Source organism: Drosophila virilis, chromosome 5 (genome assembly GCF_030788295.1).
Source record: "Drosophila virilis strain 15010-1051.87 chromosome 5, Dvir_AGI_RSII-ME, whole genome shotgun sequence".
Lineage (NCBI taxonomy): Eukaryota > Metazoa > Arthropoda > Insecta > Diptera > Drosophilidae > Drosophila > Drosophila virilis.
Window position 1 is genome coordinate 1,809,407 of NC_091547.1, and position 26,606 is coordinate 1,836,012.

Sequence of the window (26,606 nt, forward strand, 5' to 3'; positions counted from 1 at the left end):
TATCTGAAATGCGCTCAAAATACATTCAAATATGCGCCACAATTCGCATAGTATACGAATATTTATATATGTGTAAATGTGTATACATCTATCTGTACGCCTCCAGAGTGAACAAAATATTCAAGAACAGAATACAGAAAAAGCGAAACACGAAATAGAGAACACACGAAAAATATATAAAGAAAAATAGCAGCAAAAGTTAGAAATAATTTGATGGCAAACAGTGTAGATACGATTATGCAGGTTTCTATAGTTTAGGGTGGACCTGCAACACAAGTAAACATATATCTTACACATGAAGGCAATTTATTTGTATAAAAAATAATAGTCTACTTACAGTTGGGTAAAAAACAATTAAATGTTAAGTTAAACGAGCATTACATATATGCTATGCATGCGAAGTATAGATATTGCAAATATAATAATTTTTCAAAATGTTTAAAGCTCGGGTAAATATTTTCTGATCCAGAACATATATGTTATAGACTCAAAATCATTTAAATGTATAACATTTGGAAATCGGACATATGGTTCTAAAGATATCCAAATTTTGTTTCTTTTAGAAAATTCAAAAATGGTTATCTCCTGGAATGGGGAGTTTTGAATGACGATCGATAGTTCTAGTTTGTGCGAGTAGAACTAGGCATAAAATTCGAAAATAAGACTCATAATTCCCCAGTTATTCAAATACTGTTAATTTTTTGGTTCACCCAAATCGAGTAGCTCTCATCTACAATCTATAGGCAGTGGAAATAAATGACGCGGACATTTATGGTGCGCGCTAAAACAGATTTTGTTTTGAGTTAGCTACATATATACAAAATGCTGTTCAATAATTTGTTGTGTGCTCTTCTTCTTTTTGTTGCTGGCGCTGGTTTCATTTCGTGCCGCAGATTTTATTTTTAACAATGTTATTTTATATACACAAAAGCGAGCGCATACAAAAAAACAACTTAAAAACAAAATACAAGAATAAAAAAAAAGTTAAGCAAATAGAGAAAATAATATATGTAGATATATAAAGAGAAATACCGCCAACGCTTTCATCATCGACCAAACGGGCTAGATCAGCTGTATGTCATCAATATGCGATATCTATCGAGGGGCAAAGAAAGGCCCCCTATTCCATTCGATTCGTCATTTACACGGTATATGCAGGGTATGTAATGTGTAAGCGAAAATATGAGCATTTGCCTGCTCGAATCGGAAGTACTTTGCAGATGCTCGCCTTGGGGCATCGTTTCTGCCGAGCAGCGGAGGGAGGGGCTGCCATTCGCCTGGCCATGAGGCGGCGGCGCCATCCGCTCGGACTCGGTGGTTTTTGACAATTTCTATAGATAGACAGTCACAGTCAAGAGTCGTCTCTTGTATTTCTTGTGTGTGGCTTCACGCCTGTGGAACACTTGTCGCCGCCTGCCGCTGCATGCCCCAGAAGCCGATCCCTCGTTCCCATGTTGCTGCAAAATGATTCAGGAATTTTAATTCGTCACTTTTTCAAGTTCAATTCAGTTTGGACTTTGACTTGCACTTGGCTTGCATTGCGATTCGTGCAATGCGCAATGCATTTTGGCATCTCCCCACACACAGCTGGCCGAGATCGGCCTTCTCGCTCCCTTCCTCATTCAGCTGCGGCTGCTTTTGCTCTGGGGCTGCGGCATTTTTGCCTTATATGGTGCTCGGGCATCCGCCACAGTATTTCGCTATGTGTGGTATTCTTAAGCGCGTGATTCACGTGCGGTTCTTCAATGATTGGCGTCCGATTTTCTCTATTTTCCCATCACTCAATCAGTGGCGAGCTAATAATAAGTGCACATTAGTTTGAAGTGCATTTCCCTCATTTCCCTAGCCGGCCCAACCCATTTCATAGCTCATTCACAGCCTGGCAGCTGGCAGGAAATATGCTCGAAATTGAATTCAATTGATTTATGCATTGAGAAAAAGCTTTTGCGACCGTTGAAAAGCTTTTATATTGCAGCTTTTCGAACTATTGTCGCATGTTTACTGCTTGCTGCACTGCTTGCGTAACGTCCATTTGTTTTTCCTAAAAAATCATTTCAATAACCTAAGTTGGGCATGTGTTTTACTCTTTTTCGCCAAATCCGTCATTTCAAGATATAAGAGTAAAAACGTTTGTTATTTAATAAACTTAAAATTACTAAGGCTGACTTAAAATTATTAAAGCGCTCAATTCTGCTCGGACTTCAAGCACTCAAAGGTTACCATTTGATTTTGGAATAATATATTTTTTTGAATTTGTACACATCCATGCTTCAATTGGCATTTATTCAAATCAAAAATCTAAGAGGTAAGTAAATGTTTTTGAAATAGTACGATTCCTTTGTAAAGTCAACCTTTTTCGATGATTTTTTGGAATATCTGTTATACATTTTTTAATTCGAACAGATCTCTACTGTCAATTGACATACAAACAAATCAAAAATCGATGGTTAAAAAGTACACCTCTTTTGCTAATTTGTTGTAATACATTGTCCGATTTTGGAATTTTATACCATTTCGGACTCTTGAGGATCAGTACTATCGATTGGCATCAAAAAGGTGAAAATCCAAATTTTGACCCAAATCTTCAAAATGGTAAGAGGGTTGAATATCGAGACTTTTTTCATGACTTTTTGTTGCAAATCTCGGGTAAGTATTGTCTGATTTGTAAATGTTATACCTTTTCTAATTCGTACGGATCCCTACAATCAAATGGCATTCAAACAAACTACCAATCGGTCGGTTCAAAAAATTTGTTGACCAAAATGCGAATCGTTTGTAAAGTACACCTTTTTTGCTGATTTTTTTTTTTTTGTTTACTTTTTGAACGACGACTTTTTTTTAATATATTAAATATTATTTATTTCAGGTAAATACAGTCACAACTTGGCAAAAGGAAGGCAGGAGGAAAAAGACTGGAAGATACCAGACAGAGCTTACTTGGGCAACGCCGGATAATACCCGCTAAGTGTAGATACATCAAATAAAAACTAAATATGCAAGTGCTGTAAGACATGTATTTTATTTTTAAAAACTGTATAAATATTAATCAAGCAATCATAATTCGATGTTATGAAACAAAATAAATATATTGAAAATTAATAAATGCTGTTGTTTTTTCTTGTGAGGAATTTTTTGGGCAGTTTATTCGTTTTGAAACGACATATCTCCGCCGGTCTAAGAACAGCATAACTCCGCCGTTGATCATGGCGAGATTATGTCGCGTTGAAACGACATATCTCCGCCGGTCTAAGAACAACATAACTCCGATTTTGAAACGACTTTTATGGGCGGCCCAAAAGTATGCAGTAGAAGAGCTACTCTAATAGGATCTACGGCGATCATGGCGAGATTATGTCGCTTTGAAACGACATATCTCCATCCGCGGTTGATCATGGCGAGATTATGTCGCTTTGAAACGACATATCTCCGCCGGTCTAAGAACAGCATAACTCCGCGGTTGATCATGGCGAGATTATGTCGCGTTGAAACGACATATCTCCGCCGGTCTAAGAACAACTCCGCTGTTGATCATGGCGAGATTATGTCGCTTTGAAACGACATATCTCCGCCGGTCTAAGAACAGCATAACTCCGCGGTTGATCATGGCGAGATTATGTCGCTTTGAAACGACATATCTCCGCCGGTCTAAGAACAACTCCGCAGTTGATCATGGCGAGATTATGTCGCTTTGAAACGACATATCTCCGCCGGTCTAAGAACAACTCCGCAGTTGATCATGGCGAGATTATGTCGCTTTGAAACGACATATCTCCGCCGGTCTAAGAACAGCATAACTCCGCGGTTGATCATGGCGAGATTATGTCGCTTTGAAACGACATATCTCCGCCGGTCTAAGAACAGCATAACTCCGCGGTTGATCATGGCGAGATTATGTCGCTTTGAAACGACATATCTCCGCCGGACTAAGAACAGCATAACTCCGCGGTTGATCATGGCGAGATTATGTCGCTTTGAAACGACATATCTCCGCCGGTCTAAGAACAGCATAACTCCGCGGTTGATCATGGCGAGATTATGTCGCTTTGAAACGACATATCTCCGCCGGTCTAAGAACAGCATAACTCCGCGGTTGATCATGGCGAGATTATGTCGCTTTGAAACGACATATCTCCGCCGGTCTAAGAACAGCATAACTCCGCGGTTGATCATGGCGAGATTATGTCGCTTTGAAACGACATATCTCCGCCGGTCTAAGAACAACTCCGCTGTTGATCATGGCGAGATTATGTCGCTTTGAAACGACATATCTCCGCCGGACTAAGAACAGCATAACTCCGCGGTTGATCATGGCGAGATTATGTCGCTTTGAAACGACATATCTCCGCCGGTCTAAGAACAGCATAACTCCGCGGTTGATCATGGCGAGATTATGTCGCTTTGAAACGACATATCTCCGCCGGTCTAAGAACAGCATAACTCCGCGGTTGATTATGGCGAGATTATGTCGCTTTGAAACGACATATCTCCGCCGGTCTAAGAACAACTCCGCTTTTGATCATGGCGAGATTATGTCGCTTTATTACGACATATCTCCATCCGCGTTTGATCATGGCGAGATTATGTCGCTTTGAAACGACATATCTCCGCCGGTCTAAGAAAAATATAACTCCACCGATGATCATGGCGAGATTATGTCGCTTTGAAACGACATATCTCCGCCGGTCTAAGAACAACTCCTCGGTTGATCATGGCGAGATTATGTCGCGTTGAAACGACATATCTCCGCCGGTCTAAGAACAACATAACTCCGATTTTGAAACGACTTTTATGGTTGGCCCAAAAGTATGCAGTAGAAGAGCTACTCTAATAGGATCAACGGCGATCATGGCGAGATTATGTCGCTTTGAAACGACATATCTCCGCCGGTCTAAGAACAATATAACTCCACCGATGATCATGGCGAGATTATGTCGCTTTGAAACGACATATCTCCGCCGGTCTAAGAACAATATAACTCCACCGATGATCATGGCGAGATTATGTCGCTTTGAAACGACATATCTCCGCCGGTCTAAGAACAGCATAACTCCGCGGTTGATCATGGCGAGATTATGTCGCTTTGAAACGACATATCTCCGCCGGTCTAAGAACAGCATAACTCCGCGGTTGATCATGGCGAGATTATGTCGCTTTGAAACGATATATCTCCGCCGGTCTAAGAACAGCATAACTCCGCGGTTGATCATGGCGAGATTATGTCGCATTGAAACGACATATCTCCGCCGGTCTAAAAACAACATAACTCCAACGATGATCATGGCGAGATTATGTCGCTTTGATACGACATATCTCCATCCGCGGTTGATCATGGCGAGATTATGTCGCTTTGAAACGACATATCTCCGCCGTTTCAAGAACAACATAGCAACAAATCGGTTCAAAAAATTTGTTGACCAAAATCCGAATCGTTTGTAAAGTACACCTTTTTTGCTGATTTTCGTAATATATCGGCCGAAAATAGTCCGATTATATTAGGTTTTGTTTACTTTTTGAACGACGACTTTTTTTTAATATATTAAATATTATTTATTTCAGGTAAATACAGTCACAACTTGGCAAAAGGAAGGCAGGAGGAAAAAGACTGGAAGATACCAGACAGAGCTTACTTGGGCAACGCCGGATAATACCCGCTAAGTGTAGATACATCAAATAAAAACTAAATATGCAAGTGCTGTAAAACATGTATTTTTTTTAATAACTGTATAAATATTAATCAAGCAATCATAATTCGATGTTATGAAACAAAATAAATATATTGAAACTTAATAAATGCTGTTGTTTTTTCTTGTGAGGAATTTTTAAGGCAGTTTATTCGTTTTGAAAGGACATATCTCCGCCGGTCTAAGAACAGCATAACTCCGCCGGTCTAAGAACAACATAACTCCGATTTTGAAACGACTTTTATGGGCGGCCCAAAAGTATGCAGTAGAAGAGCTACTCTAATAGGATCAACGGCGATCATGGCGAGATTATGTCGCTTTGAAACGACATATCTCCATCCGCTGTTGATCATGGCGAGATTATGTCGCTTTGAAACGACATATCTCCGCCGGTCTAAGAACAACTCCGCTGTTGATCATGGCGAGATTATGTCGCTTTGAAACGACATATCTCCGCCGGTCTAAGAACAACTCCGCTGTTGATCATGGCGAGATTATGTCGCTTTGTAACGACATATCTCCGCCGGTCTAAGAACAACTCCGCTTTTGATCATGGCGAGATTATGTCGCTTTATTACGACATATCTCCATCCGCGTTTGATCATGGCGAGATTATGTCGCTTTGAAACGACATATCTCCGCCGGTCTAAGAACAACATAACTCCGATTTTGAAACAATTTTTATGGGCGGCCCAAAAGTATGCAGTAGAAAGGCTACTCTAATAGGATCAACCGCGATCATGGCGAGATTATGTCGCTTTGAAACGACATATCTCCGCCGGTCTAAGAACAACTCCGCTGTTGATCATGGCGAGATTATGTCGCTTTGAAACGACATATCTCCGCCGTTTCAAGAACAACATAATTCCGCCGTCGCTTTGAAACGAAATATCTCCACCACCGTTATATGTCGTTTCAAAGCGACATAATCTCGCCAAGATCAACGGCGGAGTTATACTGTTCTTAGACCGGCGGAGATATGTCGTTTCAAAACGAATTATCTGCCCAAAAAAGTCCTCACAATAAAAAACAACAGCGTTTATTAATTTTCAATATATTTATTTTGTTTCACAACATCGTATTATCATTGCTTAATTGCATATTTAGTTTTTATTTGATGTATCTACACTTAGCGGGTATTATCCGGCGTTGCCCAAGTAAGCTTTGTCTGGTCTTTTCCAGTCTTTTTCCTCCTGCCTTCCTTTTGCCAAGTTGTGACTGTATTTACCTGAAATAAATAATATTTAATATATTAAAAAAAAGTCGTCGTTCAAAAAGTAGACACAACCTAATGTAATCGGACAATTTATGGCCGAGATATTACAAAAAGTCAGCAAAAAAGATGTACTTTACAAACGATTCGGTTTTTGGTCACAACTTTTTTGAACCGACCGATTTGTAGTTTGAATGCCATTTGATAGTAGGGACCCGTACGAATTAAAAAAGGTATAACATATAAAAATCAGACGTTAGATACCCGAGATTTGCAAAAAAAAGTCATGAACTTGTCTCATCAGACAATATTTACCCGAAATATTCAAAAAAAATCATGAAAAAAGTTTCAATTTTCGAATCGAATTGAAAAGAAATGTGACTACCAATCGATAGTACTGATCCTCAAGAGTCTATAATCAACGGCGGAGTTATGTCGATTTCAAACATTCATATGTACATTTTTTGTTTCTAAAACGGCGAAGTTACATACTTACTTTTGTTTGTAAGTCGCTGTAACTGTAAAAATGTACATAGGTATTTTCTTGTGTGCTATTTGGCTACTGCAGATACATATGTGCATACATATATGTATGCCCGAGCCATACATATGTATGTATGTGTGAATGTACATACACACATGTCTTTTTCCATCTCAATTCCTTTTCTATTTGTACAATATTACATGCATACATACATATGTATGTCTCCGTCTGCCTTTCCTTTTCGTGTTTGTCGCCAGATTTATTGAACAGTGGTTAATAATGTATATGGCAGAAAATTAAAGATTAAAGTCAGATTTAGATTTTTAAAATTACGTTTTAACATTTTTAATAATGTGAAAAACAAATATAATATTTAATAAAGCGCTTGGCATATTACTAAGAAACACATAAACAGATAATCTGTATAAATGTTTCAACTCAAATAATTTGATGACCACTGTATTTGTATATTAAGCTGTCCGTTATTCTTCGTTTTCGGCATCTCTTCTTTTATTCTCGGCTGTTTCCTAAATTTTAAATGTACCTGGTGACATTTTTAGCCTATTAATGAAATAATAAATAAATAATGAAATATGTATAAAATGTTTAAGTGACAATTAAGGCAAGACTATGCATTAAAATATAATAAAGTTATTCTGTGTTGGACCCGAAGAAAAAGAAAAAACGGCATAATAAAACGAGAAAGAAGGGCTATCTTCGGCACGCCGAACATCTAATACCCTTGCAGACCCAAGCTTTTCATAATGCTCATAGTGCTTTGAAGTACCGGGAAAATAGTAAAGGCCGTGGTTGGTCAAGATATCCTGATAACCAAAAAAGGTTTTTAATCAAAAACCTGGTTTTCGACCGATTGTTCCTATGGCAGCTATATGATATAGTGGTCCGATGTTAGATATATGAGGAGCATAGTTGAACTAATAAATGCCGAGTTTGGTCAAGATTTCTTGAAAAACAAAATGTTTTTCATACAAGAATCTACTTTTCGACCGATCGTACCTATGGCAGCTATATGATATAGTGGTCCGATCTTAATAGGATTTTGCCTATATATGAAGAATATAGTAAAACTAATAAATGCCGAGTTTGGTCAAGATATCGTGATAAACAAAAAATTGTTTCATACACCTTAATTTTTGACCGAGCGTTCCTATGACAGCTATATAATATAGTGGTCCGATCCAGCTGGATTTAACATAGTTTCATTAAGATAACTTTAAAACTGAGAGACTAGTTTGCATAGAAACAGACAGACGGACAGACGGACATAGCTATATCGACTCGGCTGCTGATGCTGATCAAGAATATATATACTATATGGGGTCGGAGATGTCTCCTTCTATGCGTAACACATTTCACGACAAAATTAGAATACCCTCTGCAAGGGTATATAATATGTACATCGATAATTTCTGTGTATTAGTCAAATTGTTGCTTGAATGCTGCAGTGCACTGATCTGCGTTTATGCTTGACATCATTTGATTTCGCTTGCTCAAACTGTGCAGATAATTGTGTGACAAAACATGAATTTCTCAAATATTGATTTTGAATTTAAAGAAGGAAGTCGTGCAGGCTGCTCATTATTGTTGTTCACTATCAATGAGCAACAAATTTATGTTAAAAACAAGTTGTTAAAGCAAGGTGACACGACATACGTCTGCCGTGTCGCTGGCTGTCAAGCCAGAGTGTATTTAAGCGCGGATAAGTCTCGCGTTTATTCCAAATTGGAAAATATGCTGCATAACCATGGTCCGCAGGGCCATGAAATGGATAAAATCAGTGCCTTAAGTGAAATTAAAAAGAATTTGCAAAATAATAAAAATACCGGCCTCAAAAAATTATTCACCTATGTGCTCGCTGAGTAAGTACAAATTATATTGAAATTTTAATTAGTGGGAGACATGCGTACTTAGTATGTACATACATACCATAAATAAAAGCATGGACAAAATTTCCTATAAAAATGTATATTACATATTTATATATGTATATATGTATATTTGTATATATGTATATATGTATATATGTATATATGTATATATGTATATATGTATATATGTATATATGTATATATGTATATATGTATATATGTATATATGTATATATGTATATATGTATATATGTATATATGTATATATGTATATATGAATATATGTACATATATATTAGCTTCTCTCTACTTTGCATTTTTAGGCGCGCAAATGTGTATTTTGTCTGGTAGCTGCGTTAAGGCTGCAACTTTAAATATTTTAATTAATCAAAAAGATTGCCATAAAATCAATTAAATTCTTTGTTTGTGCCCTTAATATACTTTCAAATAAAGTAAGGTTGCAGCTTTACCTCATTTTTGCTGTGACATATTTTAATTAACTACACTCTATTTTTTGTCTAATCAATTAGGAAAACTAAAGGAGAAAGGCAGATTAAACTAAACTACGACACTGTTAAGCGCACTCTGCAAAGAAAGAGGCAGGTCTTCTTGCCAATATCCCCAACTTCTCCACAGGCCGTCCGTTTAGCTTATGAAAAGGCAAATGTCATGTGCACTTATGGCATGACCAAGGGAAATACTCCAAAACAGTTTTTCAAAAATGTGTACTTATCGAGCTCATTCGCGTACTGCATATTTTCTTCAGACGAGATAATCGCGTTGATGCAATCTCATATTCCGGAGCATAATAGGCATTTTTTAACTGATGCCACATTCAAAGTACGCCCGCTCGGGGACTTTAAGGAGTTCTTAATAATCTACATTAAATACATGCAGAAGGTAACTTAACTTTTTTTTTTTTGTTTAATTTAATGTATTAATCAATATTTTATTATTTGGATAACCCCATTTATATTTGTTTTGATGACGCAAAAAACGGAGCTCTGCTATCAGCATTTGTTTACATATATTGAGTCCAACATTTGCTCCTTAAATGGTGCATCATTTATTTGCGATTATGAAAACGCGATGCGCAACCCCTTGAAAAAGTTGCATCCCAACATGAATTATTATGCCTCGTGGTTCCATTTTACACAAGCATGCAGAGAAAATGCAAATAAATCAACTGGTTTAGAAAATATGCTCAAAAGCAATAAACAACTGCTTTTGATGTTTATGAAATTTCTGCATTTACCGCTCTTGCCAGAGAATAGGATTGTCGGAGGCTTCAATTTACTGCAATGTCAAGCAAATGCTTTATACACGGATTTGTTTTCTCCGTTTTTGGTATATTTTGAGAAACAGTGGCTGCAGGAGGTATTTTTTATGTCGAATTTGATTTCTGTTTTAAACTTTTTCCATTTATTTTAATTTTAAATCATTTATCATTTAGGTAGGACCTAAAAACATATCGGTGTTTAAACGTTCAACTAGAACCACGGGCTCTGTCAAGGCATACAATTTGAAATTGGGCAACAAACTTCGAGCAAAAGGTAATTTTTTTAAATTCGTCCAATGCCTTATTGATGCTGAATATGAAAAAGGTCGCGAATTCGCTCTACTTTTTCAAAAGGGTGTTATTGGCAATCAGCCATCGACGCAGCAACTACATGTAAGTTGGCTGAAAATTTAATATAAATTACATACATGTTTAAACTTTCTCTTTTGTTATCAGGACCGCTCTCAGAAGATCATGGATGCCATGATTCTTTTTGAAATGGGTAAAATTGATATACAGGGCTTTTTGTCTCGCACTGTTTCGATAAATGAGCGATTTTCAAGGCAGGACTTGGATGATGAATCAAATATTTCCGAAAGTTCGTCTGAAATGAAATCTTCCACAACGTCACTTTCCACGAATGTTTCAAATTTAAGACAAATGTCTGATATTATTCAAATGAATCCATGCATTGTTTGCTTACGAAACCCAAAGACAGTTTTATTGCGCCCATGCAATCATTTAAATATTTGTGGCACCTGTTGGGACCAACTTGTTGCCTACAATAAATTAAGCAATGATTCAATGAAATTAAATGAAAATACTAAACCTAAGTGTCCAGCCTGTAAAGAAGAAATCGAAGAGGTAATATGTAATGTTTTTATATACAACTAAGAAAATGTAGCATCAACACCTGGTAGTGGCAAACAGTCAATAAAAATATAAATTAATAAATATAAAATAATGTTGAAATGTTTTTGTTTTTACTCTGGTAAAATTAAACAATTGTATAATAATTAAAAACAAGCGATAGCGCTGGAATCACCAGATTATCAGTTTCAAATGAAAACATAATAACTGCGAACGTAGTTACTTGCATATAAACGTTTACTAATGCATTCATGCATACAGACATATGTATATATATGTATTAAGCATTATTTATTTCAGGTAAATACAGTCACAACTTGGCAAAAGGGAGGCTGAAGAAAAAAGACTGGAAAAGACCAGACAAAGCTTACTTGGGCAACGCCGGATAATACCCGCTAATACATATACATCGAATAAAAACTAAATATGCAATTAAGCAATGATAATACGATGTTATGAAAGAAAATAAATATATTGAAAATTCATAAATTGTGATGTTTTTCTTATGAGGAATTTTTTGAGCAGTTAAAGTAAGTAATTTGAAGGATTTAATGACAAATCCCAGCTGAAATACAAGAGGAACAGTCTAAGGGCGAGATAGATTGGCCGTTGATCGTCGTACGAAAGAGATATCGGCGGAATTATATATTTATATAGGTAAACATTCAAACTAGATACAATTTTTAACGTCAATTTGTTGATTTTAAATGTTTGAACTGCTTGTTTTTTTGTGAGCAGCAGTCGTGCGCGCACTGCTTACTGACTGTGCTTTCACCGTTTCGCAACCAATCATAGATGGCGCCACAAGACCAACGGAAATTTCTAAAAATTATTTTTCAATGCAATTTCTAAAAGACGTTTAGAAAACGCCCACGCTTTCCGAGATCGGGCCATTTAAAACAGTAAAAATGACAAGGGACCGTGGAGCAAGCTTTTTTTTTAAAGCAACACATAGCGTGTACTGCTTAAAAGAAGCTTCGTAATTCGAACAAAAGAAGGCGTGTGCAAGGGAAAAATCGATGCCGTTATAATTTTTGAGTTTTTCGTTTTTTTCGACAATTATACGAAAAATGCTTAGATTTTGGGAAGATGTGCCATTTTGAAGCCCTGCTATCAATTGGCATTCAAACAAAAAAATAAAAAAATCGATGGAAAAAAATTTTAAAAATTTAAGTTTTAGCTGAAAATTGAAAAACTTTTGCAAAAATAACATTTTCTATGCATAAATGAGAGCTCCGTTTAAGTAAATTGACAGTAAAATAATTGTATTATGCTGCATGTTGCGCATTTGTGTGATTGCAGCCTTTTTTGTCAAAGCTATCTCTCTACTATAGAAATATTGCTGTAAAAGTAGCTTTTATATTTTAAATTAAATCGAATATAGGTTGTTTCCATTTAAAAGGGTACTTTCCCATGCATTAATCAAATGAAATAAATTGCTGGCAAATGGATTGCAACGTTGCAATTGCCTTGAAATAAATAAACAAGCCCGAGCCCGAGTTCCCACCCCTGACACGACATTTCATATTTTAGGCACTGTCCCTATTTAAGTTATTTCCCCCGACAGTTTACCAAAGCGTACCCCTAGTTTATGCTCGCATTTGAAAGCATTTTCAGCGAGATTTTTTCAAGATATTGTGCGTGTGATAAGCACACAGTGTAATTGCCAGCAATTATCATTGTGTGCACATGCATAGGGAGGCCAGCTCCTGGAGGTAAACATACATTGTGGCAGATATATATGTACATATATATAAATATATATATATATGCGATACACTATTTGTATACTATGTTTGGGCAAGTGACACGCCCCGCTGGGGGCAGCGTGCTTGCATTTTAATTGCCCGCGGCGTTAATCAATTATAATTTATTCATTATTTTATATCATTCGACGGACGACTAGACTACACTACACTTGCCACATACGTGGATGTGGCATGTGTGGCACTTGCTGGAGGTACTACCTATACGCATTTTTTCGTACTTCCCTGCAGTTTGTTCCTGTCAATTATGTGTCATTATGCTCCTTTGTTTGCGCTGCATTTAGTCCTTTTTAATTGCATTTAATTGCCGCTTGTCAGCATTTTCAATTTGTTTTTCCAGGCTGACCCTTCTGGTCGCGTCTTGAGTGCTTCGCCGAGCAAGTGCTTCGGGTTTTGATTATTAATTTAGTCATTAATGAGCTTTCGACAGCCGATTAACGTGGCTGATAAGCTCTAGTGATTGCATCAACCACCCATGATCGAGGGCAACTTATTAAGTTCAAAATTTTGCACAACTTGTATATACTATTCTTCTTTTGACTGAGATATTCCTCTTTTTTACTATTAAGGAATATACAATTATTGAACTATGAAATATATTTTAATTATGATGTGAATTTGAAATTGACCGAGCTTTAATATAATATATTTGCAGTCTGCGGTGCTTTCACTTTATGGTTAACGATTTGCTATTTAAATTTGGCGCCATTTCCCAATTTGTATTTTCTCCAAATGCCAAAATTGTTGACAATTGATGTGAGCTAAAACTTGTATATTTATTTTGTGCTAATATGCATTTTGGGATTAGGATGTTTTTTATATGAATATTTAAATCAGCTTTCTTTAGGAATTATTGAAAGGTTACAAGTCGATCTCTATGCACATTCAAATCTATTGAAATTGCCGATTTATTTGCTTTACCGTTCGGATGTTGCAAGTTCGAGTTGAGTAACTTTCTGTTCACTGGTTCTTGGCTATACAAATTATGTTTACAACGACAAATTCACTAAACTAAAACACGCACGATATTAGAGAACTAAACAAATACGATTATCCATGTACTTATATGGATATATGTATTGATAAATGTATCTCTGTGGATTTTGATTGGATTGTTGAGTTGATGTGAGAGATTTGCGTGAAGAACTAAGGCTAACACTTGAGTTTAACTTATGTGAATTGCTGTGCCTGGTCCTTGAACTGTCTAGGAATGCAGGAACCATTGCCACTGACAGGCTAGACCATGGAGATTAGGCCCTTGTTCAGATTATCAAGATGCTCCTTGGCCTTGATGCGCAGCGTGGCAATCGAGTTGCTGCGCATGTCCACTGAAGGCGGCGTTGCGGCTGATGTGCGCTTAATGGCCAGCGAGGAGGGCGGCGGGGGACTCTCTCTGCCGACATCGAGCAGCTCGTTGGTGCACTTTTCTAGGCCGCCGGCGCCGTTGCTGCAGCTGCCGCCATCCGCATCGCTGCAGTCGCGCAGATCGCCATTGGAGTCGGCATTGGATATGCTGAGGTTTTGCGGTGACATACACACATCCGGGCCGCTGCACTCCAGCGACGACGACGAGGACGAGGCGGTCGAGCATGCTGTTGTCGTGGCTGGCGTCGTGCCGGTCGGCAAGGGCGTCAGGCTGGCCACGTTTCCATGATGTGGCGACAGCGAGGTCGCGTGCGGTGACATGCGTGACAGGTGCGGCGAGAGATGCGACAACGGCACCGCATGATGGCCGGCATGTGCATGTGCATGTGGATGCGGCGGCGGTGGCGGTGGTGGCCCGGTGGGTGGCGGCGCCAGCTGTCCGCTGTGCGGTCCATGCGGTGGTGGCGGCGGCGGCCCATGGTGATGGCCCATGGCAGCCAGGCTGCTCATGGTCAGATTGCCCGGCGCCAAGCTTAGCGGCGGCGTCAGATAGCTGGGGTAAACGGTCTGCGGATGCGAAAGAAAGCCTGCGAAAGCAACAATTAAAAAAAAAACCAAAATTAGTTAAGATCCAATGCTGCCATGTGTAACAATTACCTGGTAGCGCGCTAAGCAGCGGCGGTGACAGCCAAGGATCCACGGGCAAACCGGATGCACCGCAGCCCAAGCGATGCGGCAGCTGCGTAAAGTGCGTCAGGCCCAGACGCAGGCTTTCCGACTTTTCCTGTCGACGCCACTTGGCGCGTCGGTTCTGAAACCAGACCTGAAAGAGATAAAAAACAAACAAGCGGCATAAGTGTCAGTTAATTAAGCAGCAAAGCGCGCAAAAGCAATTAAATGCGCCACTTGAGCCGAGAAGGCGCCCGCTAATTTAATCAGGCGCAAAATGCGACTGTCTAAACAGCCGACAACAACTACAACAACAACAACACGAAGGTCATCAAACATAATTGGAAAACTGAATGAGCTTAATTACGCGGCCATGACGAGCAGAAGAAGAAGAGACTCAGCGGAGAACGGGCCACAAGACATCAAGTCGAACAAAAAAGCAAAATGGCCGCCCTGCCAAATTGTTAATGAAAGCAGCCGCACACAAAGCAAGAGCGAGATAGATAGCTAAAGAGCGATGCGGCGGCAGAAGTAGAAGAAGAAATGGGCAACCAGAACAGGCAGACAGACAGCTGGACAAACAAAATGGCGTAACAGCAGCAACAACAGCAACAACGGCAGACACAACGATTGACGTGGCCAAAGCTGTTAAGCGGCAAATGCTGTAGAAATAAAATTCAATTAGTGCCCGTAGCTATAATTAGAATTATCGTTACAATGTGTGTGCGTGTGCGTGTGTGTGTGTGAGTGTGAGCGAAACTTTCGAACAGCTCTGCCCAACCAGAGCGCGCAGGCAGAGCGTCTGTCTAATTAAAGCAAAGAGAGCAAAATGCCAGAGCGTGCTGAGCGAGCGAGCGAGAGAGCGCAAGAGTGACGAGCACGAGCATGCAAGCACATGTGAGTGCGAGCGAGCGAGCGTGTACGTTTGGCCGTTTTGCCAAGTGGGAGGCATATTTTGGATTTCCGTTGTGCCGCCGGCTTCGCTGCTGCTGCGCTCAAAGTAATTAAATGCAATTTGCGCAAATTAATAAGAAATTATTTCTGATGGAAATTTCATTACCATTATGTCGTAGCCGTTGTAGTTGTAGTCGCCGTTCTTGTTGTTGTTGTTATTTTTAGTCGTGCTCTGCCACAAAATACATAAACAAGCAGACGTATGCCTCTGTGTGTGTGTGTGTGTGTTGTCTGCTTTCGCTTTGGTTGCTGCGGCTGTTTAATTAAACATAATGGCGCGTAAAATTATTTTCGTTGTCAATTTGACGCACAGCCAGAAACTGATTTGCATTACAAATATGCAGAGCATGCAGCCGACTGCGACTGCGACTGCCTGGGCTCAGAGCTCGACGCCGACTGTTGGGTAAATGTTGTTGGCAAATGCAAACAGCAAGCGTATTGCTGTTGTTGTTGTTGTCCTTCGCTATACGAGTAAATCAACTTGGGCAAGTAATTAAGCCTGATAAGTTGCCCGGGCTGCTGTTTAATTGCCTATTTGGCTAGGTGTACAATATAATTGCTAACAAATACGCTTTCTAATTCAGCTAATATCACAAAAGTGCATATTCAATGCAATTCATGCAATGCGAATAAACAAGGAGCTCCAAGTACAGTATGCCCCCACTCAATGCAACACTTGACGTACACAATATGTATTTGATTGATTTTATTTTAAATTCAATGTGTAGAAAGGGCAGCACTTAACGTACAGTTTATTAGAAGAGTTTAGCTGACTTTTTGGATTTCATTTAATGGGTTGCTTTGAGCGAGTGCGTACTGCAAACGTATCTAATTATGGGTAATTGGGATAAAATTGAATACAGCTTATAATAAGCAGCAACACAATATGCTACTGAATACAATTTTCACTTTAATCTAAGCTTATTTTCTCGAAACAAGCTCTAGAAATTGGCAATTTTCTGTTTTGGCTATTTTGTAAGATCAATTAGTGCAGTGCAGAGTGACAGAAATAACAAAGCTCAAGGAGCAGAGCCAACTCAAAGTCTAATTTCCTGTCGCTCAAATCAGTACGAAGAAAATAAATTAAAGTTAGCAGCTTTAGGCCACACACTCGCCCCACCACCTCACATAGACACACACATAGCCAGAGCAGCTTCAAATGTTAAATGAATATTGACATTTGGCTGTGGGATGTGGCGCAGAGTGCGGGCAAATGGGCCACTCAAAAGCCAGCCAGCAAGGTTTGAGCTGCCGTTCGCCGACTGTTATAATTTGAGTTTGTGCTTCTTCATTTTAATTAAATCATCAAAATCAATTTTGTAATTTCCATTCATGGTGCGTCATAGGCGCCGCAAAGCGAGCGGTAGACAGGCGGAGCGGCAGAGCAGCTGCCTGAGCGAGAGGGAGAGCGAGCGAGCGAGCGAGAGTGTGTACCATTGACGTGTGGCACGCCCATCATCAACGTCCTCATCTTCAACATCATCAACATCATCGTCATCAACATTATGAGCAATACCCCAACCAAGCTAAATTGTCTGCTTTCATCTTTGGCTGTTGCGCTCGCTGGGCGTTCTGTTGTGGCATCAACAGACTTCCCCCGACTGCCCCGACACTCCCATCCAGCATCAAACTCAATTTTCCACCCCATAGACACAAATACAAACACACACACACACACACACACACCCACCCACATACACGCACAGGCAGCCCGTTTCAGCCATTTTCAATTTTGCCACATTCTCTGCCGGCCGTCCGTCCGCCCGCCCGGCAGCATCCACGCCGGTGGCTGCCTGCGGCATTTGGCATTCATGTGAAGCTCTAGCTGGAGCCGGTGCTAAGAGCACGCGCCAGGCCGCAATAGCGCGCTGCTCGCCCCACTTTTCACTCCAACCTCCCTTGTCTGCCTCGCCCATACCATGCTCGCCTCGTCAACCACTTTTCAACTTTAATCTTTTTCATAAACTTCACATTGGCAGCAAACAATTTACGTCGCCGTGTCCCCAAAAACAGCGCTGCCAGCGTCGACGTTGACGTCGACGTCCACCCCAATGGGCCCACAGTTAAATGGCGCTGGGCGCTGCAACCCCCCTGAAAGGACGTGCAACCCCATGGCGCCCGTTATGCTCATCGTGTGCCTGTTGTCGTTGTCGTTGTCGTCGTCTTCTTTAATTTTGTTCGCAGCAAAGTTTTGCCGTTTTATTGGAAAACTTCTGCCGCAAAGTGTCGTCGCCCAAAAGCATACAAGGCGTATACGCAATTTGGCTTGTACTCTCAACTACAGCCTGCCCGCTCTCTCCTCCCTCTCTCTCTCTCACTCTCTCTCTCTCGCTCTGGCAATCGCTGGTATATGTGTGCACTATGGCACAAATTGCTTTTCGAATGTTTTTGACAGTTTGCAAATTGGAAAATTGACTTTTAACACACAAGAGTTCAGCAGCTTAATAAAACTGTTGGGCAACTTTTAGTATGCACAGCGGAGAGAGCGAGCGTAAGCGACAGGGAGAGAGTGAAAGAGAGGGCGAGAGAGAGTGAACGAGAGGCTTTGGCCAGTTGGGCAACATCTTGTCATTACACATTCATTGTTAGGGGCTTCTGCTAGAGCTGGGCGCGTGCCTCCTTCTTTAGCACGACGACGAAAAAAGAGCTTAGATAAAGTTAAAAATATATGTGTAAATGAGAAAGATGTATCGCTAGTTCGAGCTGAGACTGAGGGGCAGATATTCTCGTGTTTGGCGAGCCTCGAGCCCGACCCCATCTCTAGCTGTGCTGCAGCCATATGCATAGCAATACTTCCGTTGGCCGGCTCGTGTTGGGGTGTCTGTTTTGGTTTTTGTGGCTGACAAATTGGAAAACGTTTATGGCCCGGCTAAGTGCTCTTTGGCTAACTAGCTTTCGCCTCTTGCAGCGTATAGTTGTTGTGCTTATCGTGCACTATAAAATCTAGACTGCCCGCAGGCACTGCAATTATAGATCGCATAATTATCGAGACCGGGTCATGCAATTCAATCAAATTGATTGAAGCGAATGCATTTGCCGCTCGTTGCGATAAGGAGTTAATTGCATGGAACAAAAATGCGCGCTCGCAATGCATTGTAATTAGGAGCCGGAGCTGGGCCGGACGGACAGCCCGTTGCGCTCAAGGATATTGATAGCGGCGCCTAAACTAATGCCAATGCCATCTGCATGGGCTTCCACTGTGGCCGTGTGTGTGGAAGCTTTAATTCAATTAAAAAACTGCCAGGCCAGAAACGAACCCCAGTGAACCTGAGCCCGACCCTAATTATATGCCTGGCAGGATTTCACAGACAGACATCAGTCAGGCTTCAATGTGCGCCTGTCATAATTTAAGCCAGCCAGCCAGCCAGTCCCGAGCTCCGCGTTCCGAGCTCAAACAAAGACACAGCGTGGAGTCCTTTGCGCTAGTTTATGACATGTTCTCCTTTGTTGGCTTTTAGTTCCGGCCCTCGATTGGGCTTAGCCAGCCCATGCCCCAGGGCCATATTCCATGCCCGGCATCCTGTTTCGGCTGCCACCGCGACCCGACTCCGACTTCGATTGCGACTGCGAATGCGACTCGGTTTCGGGGCAAATTAGAGCCAAACAAAAGCTTGGCGGGCACAAAGCGCGCACAGCATAAGATGTTTTTTAATTAGTTTAGGAGCCGACAAGCATATTGATTTACACTCGATGCCGCTTCGCTCTGAGCTGCTCAAACAAGGACTGAGTAAGCTTTCTCGACTGAGTTGTAAAAGGATTTCAATTCGAATATTGCCGAATGTCCATATACACAAAACTGTAATAATTGCATGATTGGTAGCTAAAATATTCACTATCTATACTTTGTCTGATGAATTGACATGCTGAGGCGGGCTTACGGGAAATTCCACCCGCAAAAGTGGAAAATTGGCGAAAAATTGAGTGCAATTTGATCAGTTCGGCTTCTAACTTGTTTTTGTTTTTGCTTCTTTGTGATAATTAATTTGAAGTGTGTTTCACACCATTCGACAAGTCCACCGTTCTTAGTGAAAATGAAGAGCAAACTTACTTTAAAGGAAATTTTCTTGAGAAGATATATATTTTCAAAAGACGGAAACCGATTGGAAAATCAAAAGCAGCTAGTTTAATGGCCGGGCAATATTTATACGTATTTGGGATTTTCTAAGTGTCTGGTGAACTGCCTAATTATCCTTAATAACAGTTTCGCTTGCATTCAAAACGTTGTAACACAAAGCGTGGCACACGACTTTGCCCCCCTTCGTCCCGCCCGCGGCGTGCTGCCAGCCGCAGAGAAAACGCCACGCCTCGAATGTCGCATGTGAAAAGTCAAAGGCGAGTGTTGAGAAACGTGCGACGAGTGTCCTGCTGCCGCGACCGACCCCGCTCCAAGTTCAACACCTACTCGATCAACGCGCTCGAATTTCTCCCAATTTCAATTGTGGCCTTTTTTTTCTTCTGCTCAACTTCAACTGACTTTGACTTGGACATGGGCGGGGTGTGAGGGGTGTGAGGGGCTAGGTAATTCGACTAGTTCGTTGGGCTGTTTGTCGGGGCGTGTGTGTGTGTTTGCCAGCGCCACGTGTCACCCTGTATTTAATTAGCTATTTATTTACTTGCTGACATGCCGAGCAGTAGCCGAGCACACGAAGAGCGGCATGCGGCGGCGGGGGGGCTCACAAAGGACGAGCGCACGCACAGTTAATAAGCAGTTAAATCGGCTACAAAGGACGACAAATATGCCCAGCAGCAGCAACAGCAGCAGCAGCTGGTTGACTGACGCAAATACCAGACCAGAATCGCGGGTCCAAGCCGCGAATGGGAATGGGAATGGGCCAGCGAATGATTAGAACTTGGTCTGTCACACGCTTCACATGGCGTGGCAGCTATTTGCCTGTACTCTCTCTCTCTCTCTCTCTCTTTCACTCTCTCGATTTCTTTCTCCCTCCCTCTTTCTCTCTCTAGCCCTGTTGTTGACACTCACACAACGCATTTTGAATTTGCAACTGTAGCAAGGTGAGACGATCCATGCCAAGTGCAGGGTAGATGCGAGGGCAGTTGCTAAAAATGTAACTGAAGCTTTCCTTGAGATCGAAAGTGGATACTCGAACTAAAAGTATTGTAAAATAGTGATCCGAGTTGGAGGAAAATCGAAACATAAAGAAGCGCAGGCATAGAGACGCTTGCCCCAAACCAAGCACATTCTTTGCCCCTGGTCATGGTTTGTACTTTCCTCTAGTATGTAATACAAGTGTCTGCTCAAAATTAAAAGCAATAAAACTAATTAGACTAACTGCTGGAACGGCCCTCGCAAACAACGAAGAGCATGTCCTTTTTGGTTCTAAGCACACGGAGTTTAGCTGGCGGCTATTTGGCCTGGCTCTGGCCAAGCTGGCAGCCCTAGCTGATTACGCGCATAATTTGAATAATGTCTTATGACAAAATAAATTAGTCCACTTGCGAGTTGTTTAGCTCTCTTCCCTCCTCTCTCTCTCCCTGTGCAGTGGCTAAAACTTTGCTGCATATATTAAAAGTTGTTCAAGTTAGAGTTGTTGTTGTTGGCTTTGTTGCTGCCTGGCCTGATAACTTAATTATATTTTGTATATTTTGCGTGCGCTAAAAATGTTCAAGCAGCAAAGCGGGCCGAAAAATTTGTTAGGTGATTAATTAGCACATAATAAAGTGGCAAAGCGCACGGAAAATTATTTAAGTGTTTTATGATTTATTCAGCAGGCAAAAACAAAAACAACGCGAACAACCACATTATTTGAAATTGAATAATAGGCAAGTGATTGGAGTAGAACGCATAAAACCAATTAGCATGTTACACAAATTAATTAAAAGCGGAAATCAAAGGCCCCAGAACCATGTCGCATATTCCAACGCATAAATATTTATACTCTCTTTTTTTTCTGTATAATTATTATAAGCAGCTTGTGCCACACATAATTAGACTGCATGTGCGTGTGTGTGTGTGTGTGTGTGTGTGTGTGTGGGTTGACAAGCAAAACCCTGAGCGACAACTTCAAGCTGAGCCTTCCACTCCTCATGGTCGTTGTCGTTCTCGTTGTCAAAACAAGCATTTATATAAAGCTGATTAAGTCACATTTCACATATCGTTTTTTTGTTTTTTTTTTCTTTTTTTTGTCTTTTTGGGGGCACCTCCTCATAAGTACCTGCCGCATTTCGTTGAAAATTTCTTTTGAGCTTCGTTACGTTTTATTTATTTATCGTGTGTGTATTTTTGATTGACTCACGTGAGCCCCCGAAATCGAAATTGTTTTGTTCCGGACTAATTTGACAAGTTAAGCCAACGCTCATTTAAACTGACAGCAACCGTGAGATTCTGTGCTCGAGAGGCATTTGTGAGCGCGGCATACTTTGAGCCAATTGTTGTATACTCAAAGATACACTCAGTTAAGAATGAACGACAATAATGTGCCTACAAGGTCTAATCAAAACTGTTATGGACGTGTTGTGGCGGCAGGCTAAAAGGTCTATGAATAATGCACTTCTCGGATATCCAGATACGAGATAGAATATAATTACACATCTGCCTAGTTTAGTAAGGAACACTTTTAATGCATTTAGATAACACATTAGTAAAATTGGTATTATTATTGTCATCATTAGATAATATTATTATTAATTGAATCATTATTAACATACTCATTAGCATTCTTATTAGTATCCGAATTAGCATTATCATTAGCTTTATTATTGTCATTGGCATTAGCGGTATCATTATCATTAGCATTAGCAATCACACTAGTACTAGCACTGGCATTAGCATTACCCTTAGCATTAGCATAAGCACAAAGTATTGGTGTTGGTATTACTAGTGTCTAATATTATCATCAAACATTTATTTTTACGATTTAAATTCAAGAGATCTGGATCCCATTACGCCTCTGCTCAAATTATTCGTCCATTCCCCAGAGTGACTGGAGATTACTCAGCAATTGCTTTCAGCGAAATATTTTATACACTTTCATTAAAAATGTATTTTTTAAGGTATATTTTTCAAATACCAAACAAATTATCTAAGGCCTCGGCAAATCTGTTTATTCACAATTTACTGCCCGTTAAGGCAAAATAACAATTATAAAAGTATAAAGAAAAACAATTTGCCAGTTTATTCGATTTGTTGTGAAGCATTTAAAAGGGATTCAACGCGCTCTTGACATCTGACACATAACACAATCAAAGCGTGCAAGTGCCTTAATGCAATAATAATAAATACATAAAACATAATAATAATAATGCAAAAGTTTCGACTCGCAACAGGGCTGCGTATCCTGTGCCTGTCGCTAACTTTTGACTCCTGGCGCACTTGAGGCCTTCAAGCGAACAGATGTGCAACTCATTACACAGCATTTAGGCACACAAATTGAATAATATTCATAATTTCAGATCAGCGAGGGGTGAGCCACCCCCTTGGAGTACTTCCACACGGACATGCACTTGACGTCTGAAGTGCTTCAGCTGAGCTTTGACCCGGACTCCAGACTCTGGACTCCAGAGCAGCAGCTGCTGCTGGCCGCGATTTCTCAGAGCTGGCTTTAGTCACAGCTGCTAAGCTCCTTCTCAGATCTCAGACAACAAATTCGCATAACAAAATTGTTAGTGTAATTGTAATTGTATTCGCTTGATTGCATTTGATAGTATTTTGTTTCAGTTTAAGCCAAACATATTTGGAGGACAACAAACGGGCTGGCGGTTGGGGTTGGCAGGGGGTGGCAGGGGTTGGCATGCAGCGCAATGTTTGCTGCCCTCTTTTTGTTTTTCTCTTCATCATTTTTTTTTTATATTTTGTTACCCCTAATGTCAAGTGAGGTTAGTTTTGTGTGTGCGTGTGCTTGTCCTGCAGCCAGGGGTTGAATTGGACGTCGACCAGGGGGAAAAATGATTTATAATTTCATTCCTTTTGATTTATACACTTTTATTGAAATGTGTTGACAGGTTACGCTTAATTTGATATGATGCCTAAGCAAATTATGGGCCCGGCCCGCATTGTTTTTCAGCTGTTTCTTAGTGGCAGCCACTAGTATAATAGTAGGAAGGACACGTATACTAAGCCGATGCACGCGCCCGTCTTGCAACATTGCGCAATTTGATTTGATTAGCTGGCAAAAGCGCAATCACGAAGCACTAGCCAAATAGAGCCCGGGGCCCGTTCAAAAAGGACACGTTTCGCAGCTTAAATTACGCACACGTTGCCCGCGTCCTGGCCAAAGGATGCCTCGAACTTTGCCCAGACAAAAGGCGGCTGCTTTAAAGCTTTTGCCTCGAGGCCCACAGACAACTGACGAAGACGACACCCTTTGGCCAGGAGCCGGCTGAGGCACCACCAAAGCACCAGCCCAAAGTCCTCTGCCCCAGCCAGGCAGCGCTGCGTAAACTCAATAAGTCGCATAAAGGAATGAAATTGGATGCCATTGCGGCAAACAAACAAAAAATGCCGCCACAAACGATGCCGCCGCCGACGACGTTGCCCTTGCTCGACCTGGTCTCTCTCTCTCTCTCTGCTCTGACAACTGCGTCATCTCTTGGCATCTCGATCTTAATTAAGTGCGACACGCATTTGCTTGGGCGTCTACCGATCTCAGGTAAATCCTTGGCAGCCGCCTACGTTCGAGCGGTTTCTTTAGCTTTGCAAAGCGCGCAGCTTCTAATGGGGGTTAATTGAAAGCGGCACAGCCTGCCGCAACATAAAAGCCAAGAGCTTCTATTGATCACACAAAAGAAAAGATAAACAAACGTAGTTTATATAAAAAAAACCCCACACAAACATATTATATGCCAAGTTGTCAGCAGGCTAGCTTCAAAGGCGAGAGACTAGTTTGCTTAGCAACCAGCAAACATGACTATGACGACTCGAATGCTGATTCTCTAGCAGAATGCATAAGGATCCTTGCACAAAAAGACAAATTCATTCCGACAAATTGATTGCTGATTAAAAGAGAAATAACAAAATTTACATTTTACTTCAAGTTTGACACTGTAGCACTCCCTAAAGATATCTGGCAAATTGTTAAAAACTATTCAAATGCAACTTTTCGCTCTTGTGTTTCATAGCCTGGTCACACTGTAGCGGCCCGTTAACGCCATTTTGCATATCACACAATAATTGACGCTGGAATTTTGTGTATTGCTTTGTTTTTTTTTTTTTCATATTTGTTTGGCATAATTAGTCAGCTCGTTTCAAGTGTTGGGCCTGTAAGTTCGTTCGCTTTGTTTTGCTGGACAGTTTATTTCGACATAATTTCATAAGCAGCAGATGTGCAACACACACAAAAACATACACACACAAACACACGTGTAGCTGGGGCAACCCTCATACTTGACTTGGCCGCTTTTTATATTTATTATTATTTACCCTTGCGCTGGCTTTGTTGTGGGCTCAAATTTGTTGTGTGCTTATGTGTGTCAAAGGTGGCATAATGTGTTAATTGTTACCCGCCCACGCCTGAACAAGCGGCACTTGAACGCTTCACAGCAGCTGTCAGCCAGATATTTTTTTTTTATATTTATATTTATATTCAACTTTTGTATTGCATTAATTGTGTAAATGCGCGCAATTGGAGACCAATCTATTAGCTGGTCTCGCTCAGAGTTCAGCGGTCACTTGGGCGCCGATCAAATCACGGAGAGTGCCCAATCGTCTCGATTGTGAACATTTCCCTACAGAGCAAACTGTTAACGCCCAACCAAACAATACGTTAAATATGCTAAAAAGTCACTTTGCCTGCCGAGTCCCCAGAGGTGCGGAGGGGGGTTGAGAGAAATGAGCCCATTTATGCAATTGTCGACAGTTCAATTTGGGACATTTCATTTGATATTACGGCACAACTTGGCCTCTCTCTGGGCTCAGGCTGTGGCTCAGTAGTTGGTTCTCTGCTTTGGCTACTTTCTGATTATTTTCATTATTAGATTTGTATAGGATTTCAATAAAAAGAATAGCTAGCGGCCCCGGCAAAAGGCTCACAAATGAACCTAATATGCATTATTATTATTATGACATGTGAAAACGAAAGCGAATCGAATCGACTGTCGATATATATAAAAAGGAAATATATATATATATATTGGTAGCCAAGTGGAGCGTTACAGACACAGACTGTGCCAAGGCATGGGCAGAAGAAATAAACATTTAACTGAGGCCGGGCCATGGCAATGGAGGCAAGTGGAATGCAATAAAAATCTATTTTATTTGTTAGAGAAATGACATTTTTATTTGTTTGCTTTTTATGCACAGACACACATGCACACAGGCACACACACACACACACACAGACAGCGGGGAGACAGTCACGTCACACACGTCGTATGCGCAATATGCAGATAAACAAATATTTCTCACATGTATGTTTTGTGCATATTAAATGTTTTCCTTTGCCTGGCATTTTTACTTGACATATTTTGACAGTTTTACGATA

The 26,606-nt window shown here is 40.7% G+C and overlaps 1 protein-coding gene and 1 non-coding gene across 7 annotated transcripts in view; one reads left to right on the plus strand and one right to left on the minus strand.

The window, feature by feature from the left end:
• The first annotated feature begins 8,867 nt into the window (after window positions 1-8,867).
• LOC26530449 (uncharacterized) lies at window positions 8,868-11,905 on the plus strand. 4 transcript variants are annotated; one of them, XR_011416986.1, is made up of 6 exons: window positions 8,868-9,258; window positions 9,798-10,167; window positions 10,270-10,644; window positions 10,721-10,939; window positions 11,003-11,410; window positions 11,717-11,905. It is a non-coding gene; the product is annotated as an uncharacterized protein (transcript). The 4 variants fall into 4 exon arrangements; XR_011416988.1 differs by lacking the exon at window positions 11,717-11,905 and having other exon boundaries at window positions 10,721-10,820; window positions 10,872-10,939; window positions 11,003-11,518; XR_011416985.1 differs by lacking the exon at window positions 11,717-11,905 and having other exon boundaries at window positions 11,003-11,518.
• Window positions 11,906-14,074: 2,169 nt separating this feature from the next.
• Rx (Retinal Homeobox) overlaps window positions 14,075-26,606 on the minus strand; it is a 59,644-nt gene continuing 47,112 nt past the window's right edge. For all 3 annotated transcript variants that reach the window (XM_070209621.1, XM_032435932.2, XM_070209620.1), the window contains 2 exons: window positions 15,205-15,370; window positions 14,075-15,134 (listed from right to left, as the gene is read on the minus strand). In XM_070209621.1, coding sequence (XP_070065722.1) covers window positions 14,419-15,134; window positions 15,205-15,370 — 882 coding nt within the window. In that variant the 3' untranslated portion in view covers window positions 14,075-14,418. The remainder of the gene's footprint in view (window positions 15,135-15,204; window positions 15,371-26,606) is intronic.